General features: G+C 55.8%; 1 protein-coding gene across 2 annotated transcripts in view; it reads right to left on the reverse strand.

The window, feature by feature from the left end:
- Positions 1–12,107, reverse strand: part of MYBL2 (MYB proto-oncogene like 2) — a 27,792-nt gene continuing 15,685 nt past the window's right edge. For both annotated transcript variants that reach the window (XM_040981449.1, XM_040981448.1), the window contains 8 exons: positions 8,754–9,038; positions 6,612–7,022; positions 6,319–6,458; positions 3,714–3,813; positions 2,572–2,685; positions 1,765–1,869; positions 1,008–1,157; positions 1–500 (listed from right to left, as the gene is read on the reverse strand). In XM_040981449.1, coding sequence (XP_040837383.1) covers positions 372–500; positions 1,008–1,157; positions 1,765–1,869; positions 2,572–2,685; positions 3,714–3,813; positions 6,319–6,458; positions 6,612–7,022; positions 8,754–9,038 — 1,434 coding nt within the window. In that variant the 3' untranslated portion in view covers positions 1–371. The remainder of the gene's footprint in view (positions 501–1,007; positions 1,158–1,764; positions 1,870–2,571; positions 2,686–3,713; positions 3,814–6,318; positions 6,459–6,611; positions 7,023–8,753; positions 9,039–12,107) is intronic.

A 12,107-nucleotide genomic window follows, 5' to 3' on the forward strand; every position in this document is an offset into this window, starting at 1 on the left:
AAAAAAAAACTAGTTTATTCTTTAAAATTTAAAAAAAAAAAAAAAAAAGCCAACAGGAGCTGGACAAGAAGGAAGCACCCCTGCATACATTCCCTGTCCCAGGCAAGGGTCTGAGATGAGGCCCGGCCAGAGCCTGGGAGAAGCTAATAGGGCCCCTTGCAACACGGGGAAGGAAACAGGTAGACCCAGGGGCAGGACTTTGTTCTGTCAGCACCAGGAGCCGCCCGCAGCTGTGCGTGGCCAGTGTGTGACCCTTCTGCCCCCACCTGAGCAGTCTGGGAGGGGCTGGTGGCAGAAGGCAGTCACCCGTGGGTGGCTCTCACACCCACACCCCTGTAAACACGAAAGAGTGGCTCACGCCCGCCAAGCCCTCAAGACAGGACAAGGGTCCGAGATGTTGAGCTGGGCTTCAGGCGGCCCAGGAGCTGCCGGGCCTTCTCCTGCATGAAGAGCTGGTCCCTGGTGCCCCCACAGGCCACCATCTTCCAGGCGCTGGTCATCTGAGGAGAGATAGGTGTTACCATGCAGCAGGGACAGCAAGAGCCTGGCAGACGCTGAAGGTCCCGTCCAGGGATGCAGGCAGCGGTGTTCCCCCGACTCCACAAACTCCCATCCCAGAAGTCAGGCGCCCTCCCGAGCCTTGCTGAGCAGCCCTGGCAAAGCCGCTCCCCATGTCTAGGCTTTGCCAACTCCTAGCCAAGAGGCTGCACTAGATCAGACCTGGCCATACCCCAGGGCAGACCCTCTTTGGGAGGACAAGCTGCAAGTGGCAGGCAGGGGCAGGGCCAGCCTGCCTGAGGTCAGACACATCCTGAGTAACCCAAATAGAGCTGGCAGCTTAGTCACGAGGCCTCAGCCATGGGAGGGGACTGAAGCAGGGTTGTCTCCAGGTATGGGATCAGGGGAGGCTTGTGGCCAGAGCTCAGGGAGCAAGTTACTCAAGCAAAGCCAATCACGGGGATTGGCCTGCGTGGAGGTCCAGAGGGGAGCTGGCTGAGAGCACTCACCGGGGCGGGCATTGCCAAGTGGCTGCGGGCCTTCGGCGCTGGCCCTGCCCTCTCCGGCTTGGCCTGCAGGAAGCCCTGGTTGAGCAGACTGTTGTCCTCTTTGATTCCAGACAGGGTGTGGCAGGTGGAACCTGAGGCGATGCTGGTTGGCTGAAATCAAAGCCAAGCCTAAATCACCATTTGGCCAGGAAGGGAGGGAGGGAGGCCGGCAGGGAGGGAGGCCGGCAGGGAGGCCGCCCCCTGCCACAGGACCTTGTAGCTCCGGAGATGCCAGAAGGGCCACTTCTTAAGCTTTGGTTTCCTCTGGGTGGGAGGAGGGCTGTAACCATTTGGACTCAAAAGAATAGGCAAAGAATGTTTTAACAGATCTTTCTTACTTAAAAAGACTGTAAGAACCTTCGGGCCCATCTAAGCCTGCATACCAGGAAGCTGAGCAGCCAGGGGGATCTTCAGCCCCATCCTCCAGCCAGTGTTCAGGGGAAACGACCCGAGGCAGCCCGTGGCGGGAATCGGACTGAAACCCAAGGCTTGGCCAAAGCTAAATCTGGGCAGACACTTTTCTCCTCCTTTGTGGTCATTAGGACACACAGCCCAGCCAATGCCAGCGTCAGGTCTGCATGCAGGATGCTGGGACCCCTGCCTGGCTGGGATCCCGGGTCAGAGGTTTCCATGCAATGACCCAGAGTGCTGTACTTATGAGACCTACAAGACCCACCTCCCAGAGCCCTCTGTGTTCCAGGATGTGGCCGACCCTTACCACAGCCAGACCCTTGGGCACCGTGGACATGACCAGCTTCACATCCTCGTCCACAATGTCAAGAGCCAAAGACTTCCGCACTTTCTTGATGGGGCTCCGCCGCAGCTGGGGAGGGGGGAAGGCTGTGGTCAGGACGGGGTTCATAGACGGCCCCAGAACCAGACCCTGCAACAGGCAGATCTGCCACCACTGGGTGACTCTGGCATCTCTGACCCCAGTCCACAGGACACAGCTGATTGCCAGCTCCTCACTAGGAGTGGACCAACACCCCTCCCCCAGACAGGTCTCGGAGCACAGCAGCACACAGGTGGTATGAACCCAGCATAAACACCTGCTACCAGGGATGCTCCAACCCTCTCGGCTTGCACCAAGAAACCAGCCAGGGGTCTGCCCCACCCCAGGAGGGGCTCTAGGGTGATGTCCCCAACCCAGCATCATGGTCCTAAACAGCTGCCACCCTGGCTCACAGCCACCCACTCCCGCCACCCTGAGGGCCTAAAGCCAACTTCAGTCCACCCACACACTAGGCGCTGAGTCCACTCAGGTAAGGAGTCCCTGTAGCTGCCCTCCTAACCACACCCACCCCATCCTCCTATGCGAGCCGCACAAGGCCAGCGGGAAGGAGGCTGGCTCGAGAGTTGGGGTCCACACAACTGGGGTCCTCCTGCAGCTGGGGGTCCCTCATAGCTTCCACACTTGAGTTCCTGGCTCACAGACTTGACCCTCACAAGGATGCCCTTCGCCTCCCCAGGCCCCATCCCGCCGTGTCAGTCTAGCATCTGTCCCCAGCATCCCGTAGCCTCTCACCCCAGGCTTCCTCTTCTGCTTCTCGGGCCTCAGGTCGTCCTCCACGATGAGTTCTATGCCGGCCTCGGAGCGCAGCACCTCCTTCAGGTCTTCCTCCAGGTGTGGGGTCTGAGGCTACAGGTGGGGGGAACGGCAGGAGGTCCCACACTCAGGCTGTCAGGTGCCAGACACAGCCTGCTTGCTGGCATGGTGGAGCATGCCAGGACAGAGGCTAGGGGCCTAGTCCTACCTTACAGGGAGCACTCATGGCCACTAACTGTTCTGCCTGGGACAAGGGGATGGCAACCTTGACCCTGAGGTAGGTGTGGCTTAGCCTCTGGCAGGAATAGTCATCTGTGTAGCTGGAAGCTCAGGCCCAGCCTGAGGCTATGCAGTTGTTGACCAGATGGCCTGCCTCTGCCCACAACCCAGGCTGACTAGCGATTCACTCAGCTCCATGGCCCAAGCTGCCTGGCCGCACACCTCGACTCCAATGAAAACAGGCAGGTACTAACCATTTAGCACTCCACACACCTCACTGGCTGTCCACTCAGACCCTTGTCCCTTGAGTCCCCACACAGCACTGGCTTTGCAGCCCAACCCAGTCCCTGCTGTCCCAGAGCCTCCCACAGGATAGGCAGGGGTGCGGGCTGCAGGCTGAGGCTCTCTCTGGCTGGGTTGTTCTCTCACCTCCCAGGATCTTCCAACACCTGCTGTTTCCAGGAGAAACGCGGCAGATCAGCTATGGGCATGGGCAGTGGGGAAGGGCTCAGTGTTACAGCAGGACGCCCAGAAGGGACATCCATGCTGGCCAGCGGGGACCCCGAGTGACTCCTTGTGTGGTCTGAGGGACCAGGAGGTGTTACTCAAAGGGCTTAGGTGCAAACGGAACAGAGCCCACCTCCCCTTGGCCTTTATCTTTCTGGCACTCACCCCCTCCCCTGCTTTTCTCCCCAGCACTACACCAGGACACTATCACCCGTGTCCTCTACATGCTAAAGAAACCAGGTGGGCAGCATGGCCCACGGCCGCCAGGCACACTAAAGGTGCCTAGGAAAGTGGGTCCTGACAATTCCCAGCTTATCCACAGGTCAATTGGACCCAACAGTGATCAGATGAGACCCAAGGGACAAAGACCCACAGCAGTGCCCAACACCACATACCAGGGGCTTCAGGGGCCCATACTTCTCCAGGGCGTTCTTGAACGGGGTGGGCGTGTGTGGAGTGTTGTCCATGGAGTATTTCTGATCGGGGGTCACGAACCTGCAGGGGTCACAGGAGGCAGCTTAGTGGTGGGGGTCGGGGACAGGTGGTCACCGAGCTAGCTAGCTGTCCATTACTCTGACCTCCACCCAGGTCCACATCCGGAGCTCAGAGGGAGGCCATTCCAGGAAACAGAAGGTAACTAAGAGTCGCAGAGGGGCCAGCTAGCAGCCACAGGCAGTGATGGATGGTGGTGGATGGCTGAGCAGGCCACTCGCCACAGTCTAGGCTCCAGGAGGTGGCAGGGCAGGCTAGAATCACGAGACTGCAGTCCTGCCCCACCTCTCTCCAGAGGATGTACAATAGAGGGCACACACAGAAGTCAGAGAGCGAGGCCAGGCCGGCAGCCAAGAGCCCCAGTTCAAGTCCATCACTTCTGACCCAACTCCTTGCTAACAGGCCTGGGAAAGCAGTGGAATATGGCTAAGGCCTTGGGCCCTTGCACCCATGTGGGAGGGAGACCCAGGGAAAGCTCCTGGCTCTGGACTTCAGTACGGTCCAACCCTAACTGTTGTAGCCATTTGAGGAGTGAACAAGCAGATGGAAAATCAAATAAATAAAATCTTAAAAAAAAAAGGCACCAAGCCCAGCATCTCCGCAGGTGTTGGCAGTTCACCCCAGTGAGTACACCAGAGCGGAGACACCCTGGAACACTCAGGCTCAGAGGCAGAATTATCAAAACACATCCTTTGTCTGGGAGAGAACGGCCCATGCATGGCCCTTGCCTGGGAGCAAACGATGGGGCAGGTATGGGCGGACACAGGGCCAATTTCAGCTCTGCAGCCAGGTGCCAGGCTCCACAGCACAGCCCCTCATGCAGCATGGCCTGAGCCATGGGGAGACACCACCTGGCTGATCCTCAAGGATGCAAAAAGACACCCTGGTTGTCAGAACCTGGGGTCCCCCAGGGAACTCTGGAGAAGCCAGAGAACTAGGGAGAACGCACAGTTCCCTGCCTTTCTCAGGACTTGAAATCCAACAGCTTCCACAGAGTCCTTGCTATCCTGCATATGGCAAACAGAGGTCCCTGCAGGTCACCTGAGTGTCCCACAGTTCAGAACACAGTTAAAGGTCAACCCCGAGTCCCATGAGGTGGCATCACCATGACACAAAGTTCCTGGGCCACATGACCCACGCCTGAAACCTCCTCAGCATCAGCAAGGATGAACAAGCCCATAACAAAAACCCACAGCACTGACTCAAAAGTGGGGTGCACCAGGCTGCTTGGAGGAGGCACCAGCGCACAACAGGAGGCACAACTGGCATACCAGGCCACACCATTCCCACCAAGGTGAAGGAACTGGCTCAAGCTAACAAAGTGAAGATGAGAGATAGGGACCGATGGAGGGAGGGCTTGCTACAACAAAGTCACTAGGGGCAGGTGTTTGGGACACCCTCATCCTTGTCAGAGTGCAGGTGTTCAAGTCCCAGCTCTGCTTTCCAGAGCTTGAGCCCAAGGGAAGGTCCAGCTGGAGCTCCAGGCTCCATGCTTTGGCCTTGTCCAGCTCTGGCTGTTACAGGTATCTGAGAGTGGACCAGCAAATGGGGGATCTCTCTCTTTCAGATAAAAAAAAAAAAATTAAAAAGAAATGGCAGAATGTTAGCATACTTGAAGATGTGTCAATGAAATGATCCAAAATGAAACAGAAAATTAAAAATAAACATGGCATCTATATTCAGACTGTTGGAAACCCGCAAGAGCCACATGCCAGGGACAAGCATCTTTAAACCACTGGATGAATTCCACTTCTCCAGGACGGAGGAGTGCCGAGGCCACAGAACGTCCTCACTGCTGCTCCTGCAGCCAACGAGGAAAGCAGAGGAACAGGGAAGTCTCTCTCTCGCACAGACACTGTTCCCAGGAATGGGCACAGCTGGCCTGGGATGAGGTGGCGTTGTGTTGTGTTGGCTTTGGAGGGCAGGGACACAGAATCCCAGAGATGGGGACTGCAGCCCCGCTGTCCTGTTCAGGAACCCATTCCCACACAGCTAACCTGCCCTTCCAGCTCCAAACACACGGGGAGACCACAGGGTCACATATTCCATGGCCATTTAGATTTTGTAAGTGGCACAGGGAAAAAGAAAAAAAAAAATTTTCATCTAAAAAATGGGGCCAGTGTGGTGGTGCAGGGGGTTAACCTCTGCAACACTCGCATCCCATACAAGTGCCAGTTTGAGTCATGTCTCCCTGCTAACACACCTGGAAAAGCAGTGGGCGATGGCCTGAGTGGACCCCTAGCACCTACATGCAAGCCCTGGATCATCCAGGTGCCCACCTTCGGGCTGGCTCAGCCTTGGCCACTGTGGCCATCTGGGAGAGAAGCAATAAATGGAAGAGCTTGTCCTGCTTAACTCTGCCTTTCAGAGAAACAAACACTGAGGGAAAGCAAACTGGAAGAATTGGAAGACACTGTAACAGCCACAAGGGCACCCTCAGGGGTCTCCTTGGGACAGCCAGGCTGGCGCTGTGTGGGCAGGGCTGGGCAGGTAGGAGAGCGCACTCACGCAGCGTGCTTCTGGTGCAGCGGTGTCTTGTCCCTGTGCAGGGGTGTGGTCACCACCACCTTCTGGCTGCACACTGGGGTGGACGTTAGGGAGGGACTCTCCAGCTCCAGGGTGTCCTGTTTGTTCCAGAAGTTCAGAAACTGCCACGGGAGAGAAAGGACAACAGGATTAATCTCTGCCTATGGATTTTCAAGACCCCCGCTGGGCTCTCTCAACTTCCAGGGACACCATCACGGAGAAAAATGTAGGCGCTCCCTAAGTACTGGCCGGAAACCCGCCTGTGGAGCACACACCTGGGAGGGCGAGAAGGGCAGGGTCTTGACGGGCGTAGTCTTGGGCGTGAGGCTGTTGCAGTCCAGGAAGGACAGATTGGCACTGCTCTCGGTGACAGGGGACAGTGCCACTCGCCGCTTCTTCTGCCGCTTGAGCACCGAGGGTGGTGTGCCCATGCCCGTGCCCCCGATGTCCGTGCTGGGGGAGATGGGGATCAGCTCGCCCCGGCTGCTGCGGCTCAGGTCCGAGATGGTGTGGCCATCCAGGCGGTACTCGGTCACGCTGGACGCCGGGCCCGCCGGCTGGCGCGGTGTCAGTGCCTGTGGCTGGGACGGTGCCCGAGGCTGCACTGGGCTGCTATGGATGCTGCCCTCTGCCGAAGGCTCCTCAGGGAGGTCAAATTTACTCAGATCACACCAGGCATCAGGGTCCTGCACAGAGGGAGGGAATGCAGCTGCCACACAGTTACCCAGCAGTATGACTGTGACCCTCCCCACCCACCTCTGAGCCGAGGCCTCCCCGGCCGAGTCACTGAACAGAACACACGAGACGCTCCCTCAGCCCCCATCTTGCCACCTGTACACAGCGATTACAACACAAGGCTCTGCAGAGAGCCCCACGTTGGCCCCTACATAGAGTGTCTAGGCCCAGACTCCACCGAAGAACTCTGCTGACCAGGACTTGCAGGAGACTGGGACAGATCACTCCTAAGGGCGGACGAGGCCAGCTCCAAGCAGGCTCACCGCAAGCCCAGGTTCCAGCCTCAGGGAGACCCAGAACTGATAGCATCCAACAGACAGAATTACACTTTCCAAGGGCTGCCTGGGGCGACTTCTGCAGACGCCTGACTCGCCATCAGCCACTACAGGGAGCCCTGGAGGTGCCGAAGTTGAGCCTACCAACCTCCTCCCCTTTCAGTGAGGAAGTCCGCCCAGGTGAGCAACTCTTCCACCCACGTCCTAGACTGCTAACAGATGAGGGGCACACACTGGGTAGCCACTGCAAGCCGGGCACCAAGTGCACACTCAGTGCCTGCATATAGAGTGAACATCCCTAATCTAGAAATCCTAAACTCTGACACTTTCTTAGTATGGGAAAAAAAAAAAACTACAAGTAGAAGATTCCATGCCATGAAATCTTGTTTCATGTACAAAATGAAAACAACAATGCAAAATCACCTTTAAGCAATGCATACAAGAGACATAAACAAATTTCACCTTGTACTTGGTTCTCATTTCCGCAATATTAACCAAACTACACAAATGGTCCAGAATTCCCAACACTCGATCCCAAGCATTTCCAAAGGGACATGTAACCTGCTCTGTATTAAGCATGGGCCAGCACAGCGTAGGTCCTCAACAACAAAACGGTGACCTCTCCCTGCCTCGGTGGCCATCAGGAGGGAGGTGGCGGGTGCTAGGCAAGGCCTGGCCCAGCTCTCACCTCCACAGCTGCTCAGCACCTAGACCACAGGGCTGCAGGGGGAGCCACAGTGCTACTCTCCCATTCCGAGCAGCAGCTGACAGTCCCTGAGGGGTACAGCAGGCACCCCAGGTGGTGCAGCCCACGTGTGAGACTCAGGGTCAGCAAGGAGCAGAGCAGACCCTCCCCTGGAGACAGCACTGCCTCACCCTCAGGGCCAAGACACAACTGAGGATGCCCCAGGGACTGAACTCGGGCTGAGCAGAAGGTAAAGCAACAGTACAGCTGTTTTCAGCACAGAGACTGGATGCCCCCCGCATGGGGAGGTAGGGGTGCGGGGTACTCGGTCCCAGCTTGCAGGACTGGCTGTTGCAGCAGGAGCTGGGATGGTGGGTCCAGAGGGCTGCCCCTGTCCTGCCCTGTCACCAGAGCGAGTGCAGTCTCGGCTGGGGGAGGGTGTCTGCTCCTGAGTGCCAGAACTTACTCACCACTCCACCCCAGCCTTTCTTGATGCCCTCTTCCAGGAAGCCCAACCACGTGGTGCTGCAAACATCACTCTCCCCAATGCTGGTGCGTGCCAATTATCCTCCACGCAGTGCCACCAGTACTGCCTGGAGGCCACCTCAGTGAGCCCAGGTCCTGGTACTCAGCCCCCAGCACCGAGACCCTCAGTGGCACAAAGCAGTGAACAGGACACAGGCCGAAGCAAGCAGCACTGCCAGCTGCAGGTAGCCACATACCGACTCGATCAAGTCCAGGGCTTCTGAGAAGCTGGAACTCACGGCAGGGATGAGGAGGTTGGCGGCCTCCACTACCCACTTGTAAGGCAGGCTTGTCTCCGGCGGGGAGCCCTCCTGGTCCTCGCGCTTGGGGAACTCCTCCGAGGGCTCTGGAGTGCGCAGGCTCTCCGGCTGTGCAGGGACAAACGCCAGCTCTGCAGACGGGGCAGGGGCGGCCTCCTCCTCGCTGCCCTCTTCCTCCTTCACGACGGGGGGCGCCGGTGGCCAGCCGGTCACCAGACTGCCCTGCGGGTCACATAGGGGACAGTCTGGATTTTCTGGTTGAGGTACAAATTAGGCAGTAGTTTCTAGCAGGACACACACACCAAGTTTAACAGTGAGGGAACTTGGAAGACGACGAGCCCCACACTCTTAATCTCATGAGACCAAGACAAGCTGGCGACAGCATGAGAACATACCTGCTTCTGGCTGCACCTGGGCAAGCTGTGCAGGAAGATGAGACTCAAGGCCTGAACTGGCCCAGGTGCATGCAGTCACAGACACGAGTGTCCTAGCCCTGACACAACCCACAATGAAGGACTGAGGCGGAGAAGGGCATTAAGCAACAAGCAGCAATCAGAAGGCTCAGGAGGGGAAAGAAAACTAAAACACTATTACAGAAAGAACAAATGTGGTAAAGGCAACTTTCCTGAACGCTTAACATTATTTCAAAATGAAAACTTTGAAAAATGCAGGTAAATAAATGTGTCGGGTTTTTTTTTTTAAAGGTTTATTTATTTTTGTTAGAAAGGCAGATTTACAGAAAGAAGAGACAGAAAGATCTCGCATCCCCTGAGTTATTCCCCAAGATGACCTGAGCCGAGCCAATCCAAAGCCAAGAGCCTGGAGCTTCTTCCAGGTCTCCCATGCGACTGCAGTTATAAAGTGAGGATTTAGCCACTAGCCCATCACACGAGGCCCATAAATCTTTACATAAAATGCAAAACAAAACACAGTAAGTTGCATGCAGTGCTATGGTGTAGCCTGTAAAGCTACCACGTGCAAGGCCAACATCTTGTATGGGCACCATTTAAGAGTTCTGTCTGCTCCACTCCTGATCCAGCTCCCAGCTGATCAGAAATACAGCAGGAGATGGCCCAAGAGCTTGAGCCGTCACACCTATGTAGGAAATTTGGATGACATTCCTGGCTACAACCTGGTCCAGCAAAGGTCGTTGCACCCATTAGGGAGCGACCAGCAGGTGGATGATCTCATTTTCTCCGCTACCTCTCTGTAAGCATGTTCAAATTAAAAAAAAAAAAAAAAAAAAAAGCATATAAGGACTGGCATGGTAGCCTAGCAGCTAAAGTCCTCGCCTTGCACATGCCAGGATCCCATATGGGTGCCAATTCTAACCCTCGCGACCCTACTTCTCATCCAGCTCCCTGCTTGTGGCCTGAGAAAGCAGTTGAGGACAGCCCAAGGCCTTGGGACCTGCATGTGGGAGACCAAGAAGAGGCTCCTGGCTTCAGATCAACTTAGCTCCAGCCATTGCAGCCGCTTGGGCAGTGAATCATCGGATAGAAGGTCTTCTTCTTTGTCTCTCCTCCTCTCTGTATATTCAACTTTCCAATAAAAATAAATCTTAAAAAAAATGCATATGGCTTATAAACATTACAAACAATAAGAAAATTAAAAAATCAGTAGGAAATCCCTTGCAGCCACAGGCCTCCAGGCAGAACCCTGGAAATGGGCGTGTTTACCCTGGCAGACCCAGGCAGTCCAGAAAACATTTGGGGAAAGTGCATATGGCGCAGCTGAGCCCCAGCTCTGCTCGCCACTCCAGCTTCCTGCCAAGGCACAGCCTGGCAGACAACAGGTAACAGTTCAGGAACTTGGGCCCCTGTGACCCACAGGGAGTTCCAGGCTCCTGGCTTCAGCATGGCCAAAATCAGGCTGTGTGCGTGTGGGCATCCGGGGAACGACCCAGCAGGTGGGCGCTGTCAGGCCCTTCTCTCTGCATTTCAAATAAACAAAGTAAATGTATAAAAAGAAAAGCAAGCTCAAGTGATTTACTAAGGTCCCTTGCAGGGAGACTGGAGTGAATCCGGAGGCCCAGGAACTGATTCAGTTCCACCAGGTAACTCCTTGGCCGCTTGCTACTGGTCTATCATTTCTTTCTTTCTTTTTTTTTTTTTTTTTAAGATTTATTTATTTATTGTAAAGTCAGATATACAGAGAGGAGGAGAGACAGAGAGGAAGATCTTCCATCCGATGATTCACTCCCCAAGAGAGCGCAACGGTTGATGCTATGCCAATCCGAAGCTAGGAGCCAGGAACTTCTTCCAGGTCTCTCACATGGGTGCAGGGTCCCAAGGCTTTGGGCTGTCCTCGACTGCTTTCCCAGGCCACAAGCAGGGAGCTGGATGGGAAGTGGAGCCGCCGGGATTAGAACCAGCGCCCATATGGGACCCTGGCACGTTCAAGGCGAGGACTTCAGCCGCTAGGCCACGCCGCTGGGCCCCTGGTCTGACATTTCTAACACACTGGTAGTAAAGCTGGGCACCGGCCTCTGCTCCAGCACCTTGACTTCCTGCCTCCACGGGCAAGCACTTCCGTGTCCTCTCACTGACAAGGTATAAGTCCCCAAAAAGGCTCTCAAGTTGCCCTGGGGTCTGTCCAAATCCCAATCTGTTCTCCATGGAGCTGAAAGCAAGATCCCACAGGACTGGAGACACAGCAGTGCCATGGAGAGGGCGGAGGCTTGGACAAGAGTGCCGCCATTTACTGCCTAACCTTGGAGGAGCCACGTGACCTCCCTGGTCTGCGTGACTTTTCCCCATGGGTAGAGCAAGAACACTGAGGCACGTGACCCAGTTGCTGCCATGCAGACCAACAGCCGGGCTACGTAAGGGGTCGTACCTCACCGGGGGCTGGTGTCACTGCAGCCGCCAAGAGAACAGAAATGGACAGCGACAGCAGACAAGGAGGTAAGATAAAGATGTGGTCACACACTTATGGCAGGTATAACGGGAGGCAGGAGCTGCCACGAACTCTTTAAAAGCTAACCGCATGGGCAGCCAGTCTAGCAGTTTCTTACCAAGCTATACTCAACACACTCAAACCATTCACACAAGAAAATGGCCAAGCTCTGGTGCACACCACCTGGCGACTCCAGGCCCACACTCTCCATGCACATTGTGGTAAAGATGGAAAGGCAACCAGCAAACCAGGAAGCAGATGCCTCCATTGGGTGGGGAGTCAGAAGCTGGCCACACACAGGAACTTTGGAAGTCAAGAGAGCATCCGTATCTAGATCATGGTGGTTAGGTGATCACATGACTTCCTAATTCAACCCTGTACTAAACATAACAA

The sequence above is a fragment of the Ochotona curzoniae genome, unplaced genomic scaffold, assembly GCF_017591425.1.
Source record: "Ochotona curzoniae isolate NIBS_2020 unplaced genomic scaffold, NIBS_Ocur_1.0 contig_3520, whole genome shotgun sequence".
NCBI classification, from domain to species: Eukaryota; Metazoa; Chordata; class Mammalia; order Lagomorpha; family Ochotonidae; genus Ochotona; species Ochotona curzoniae.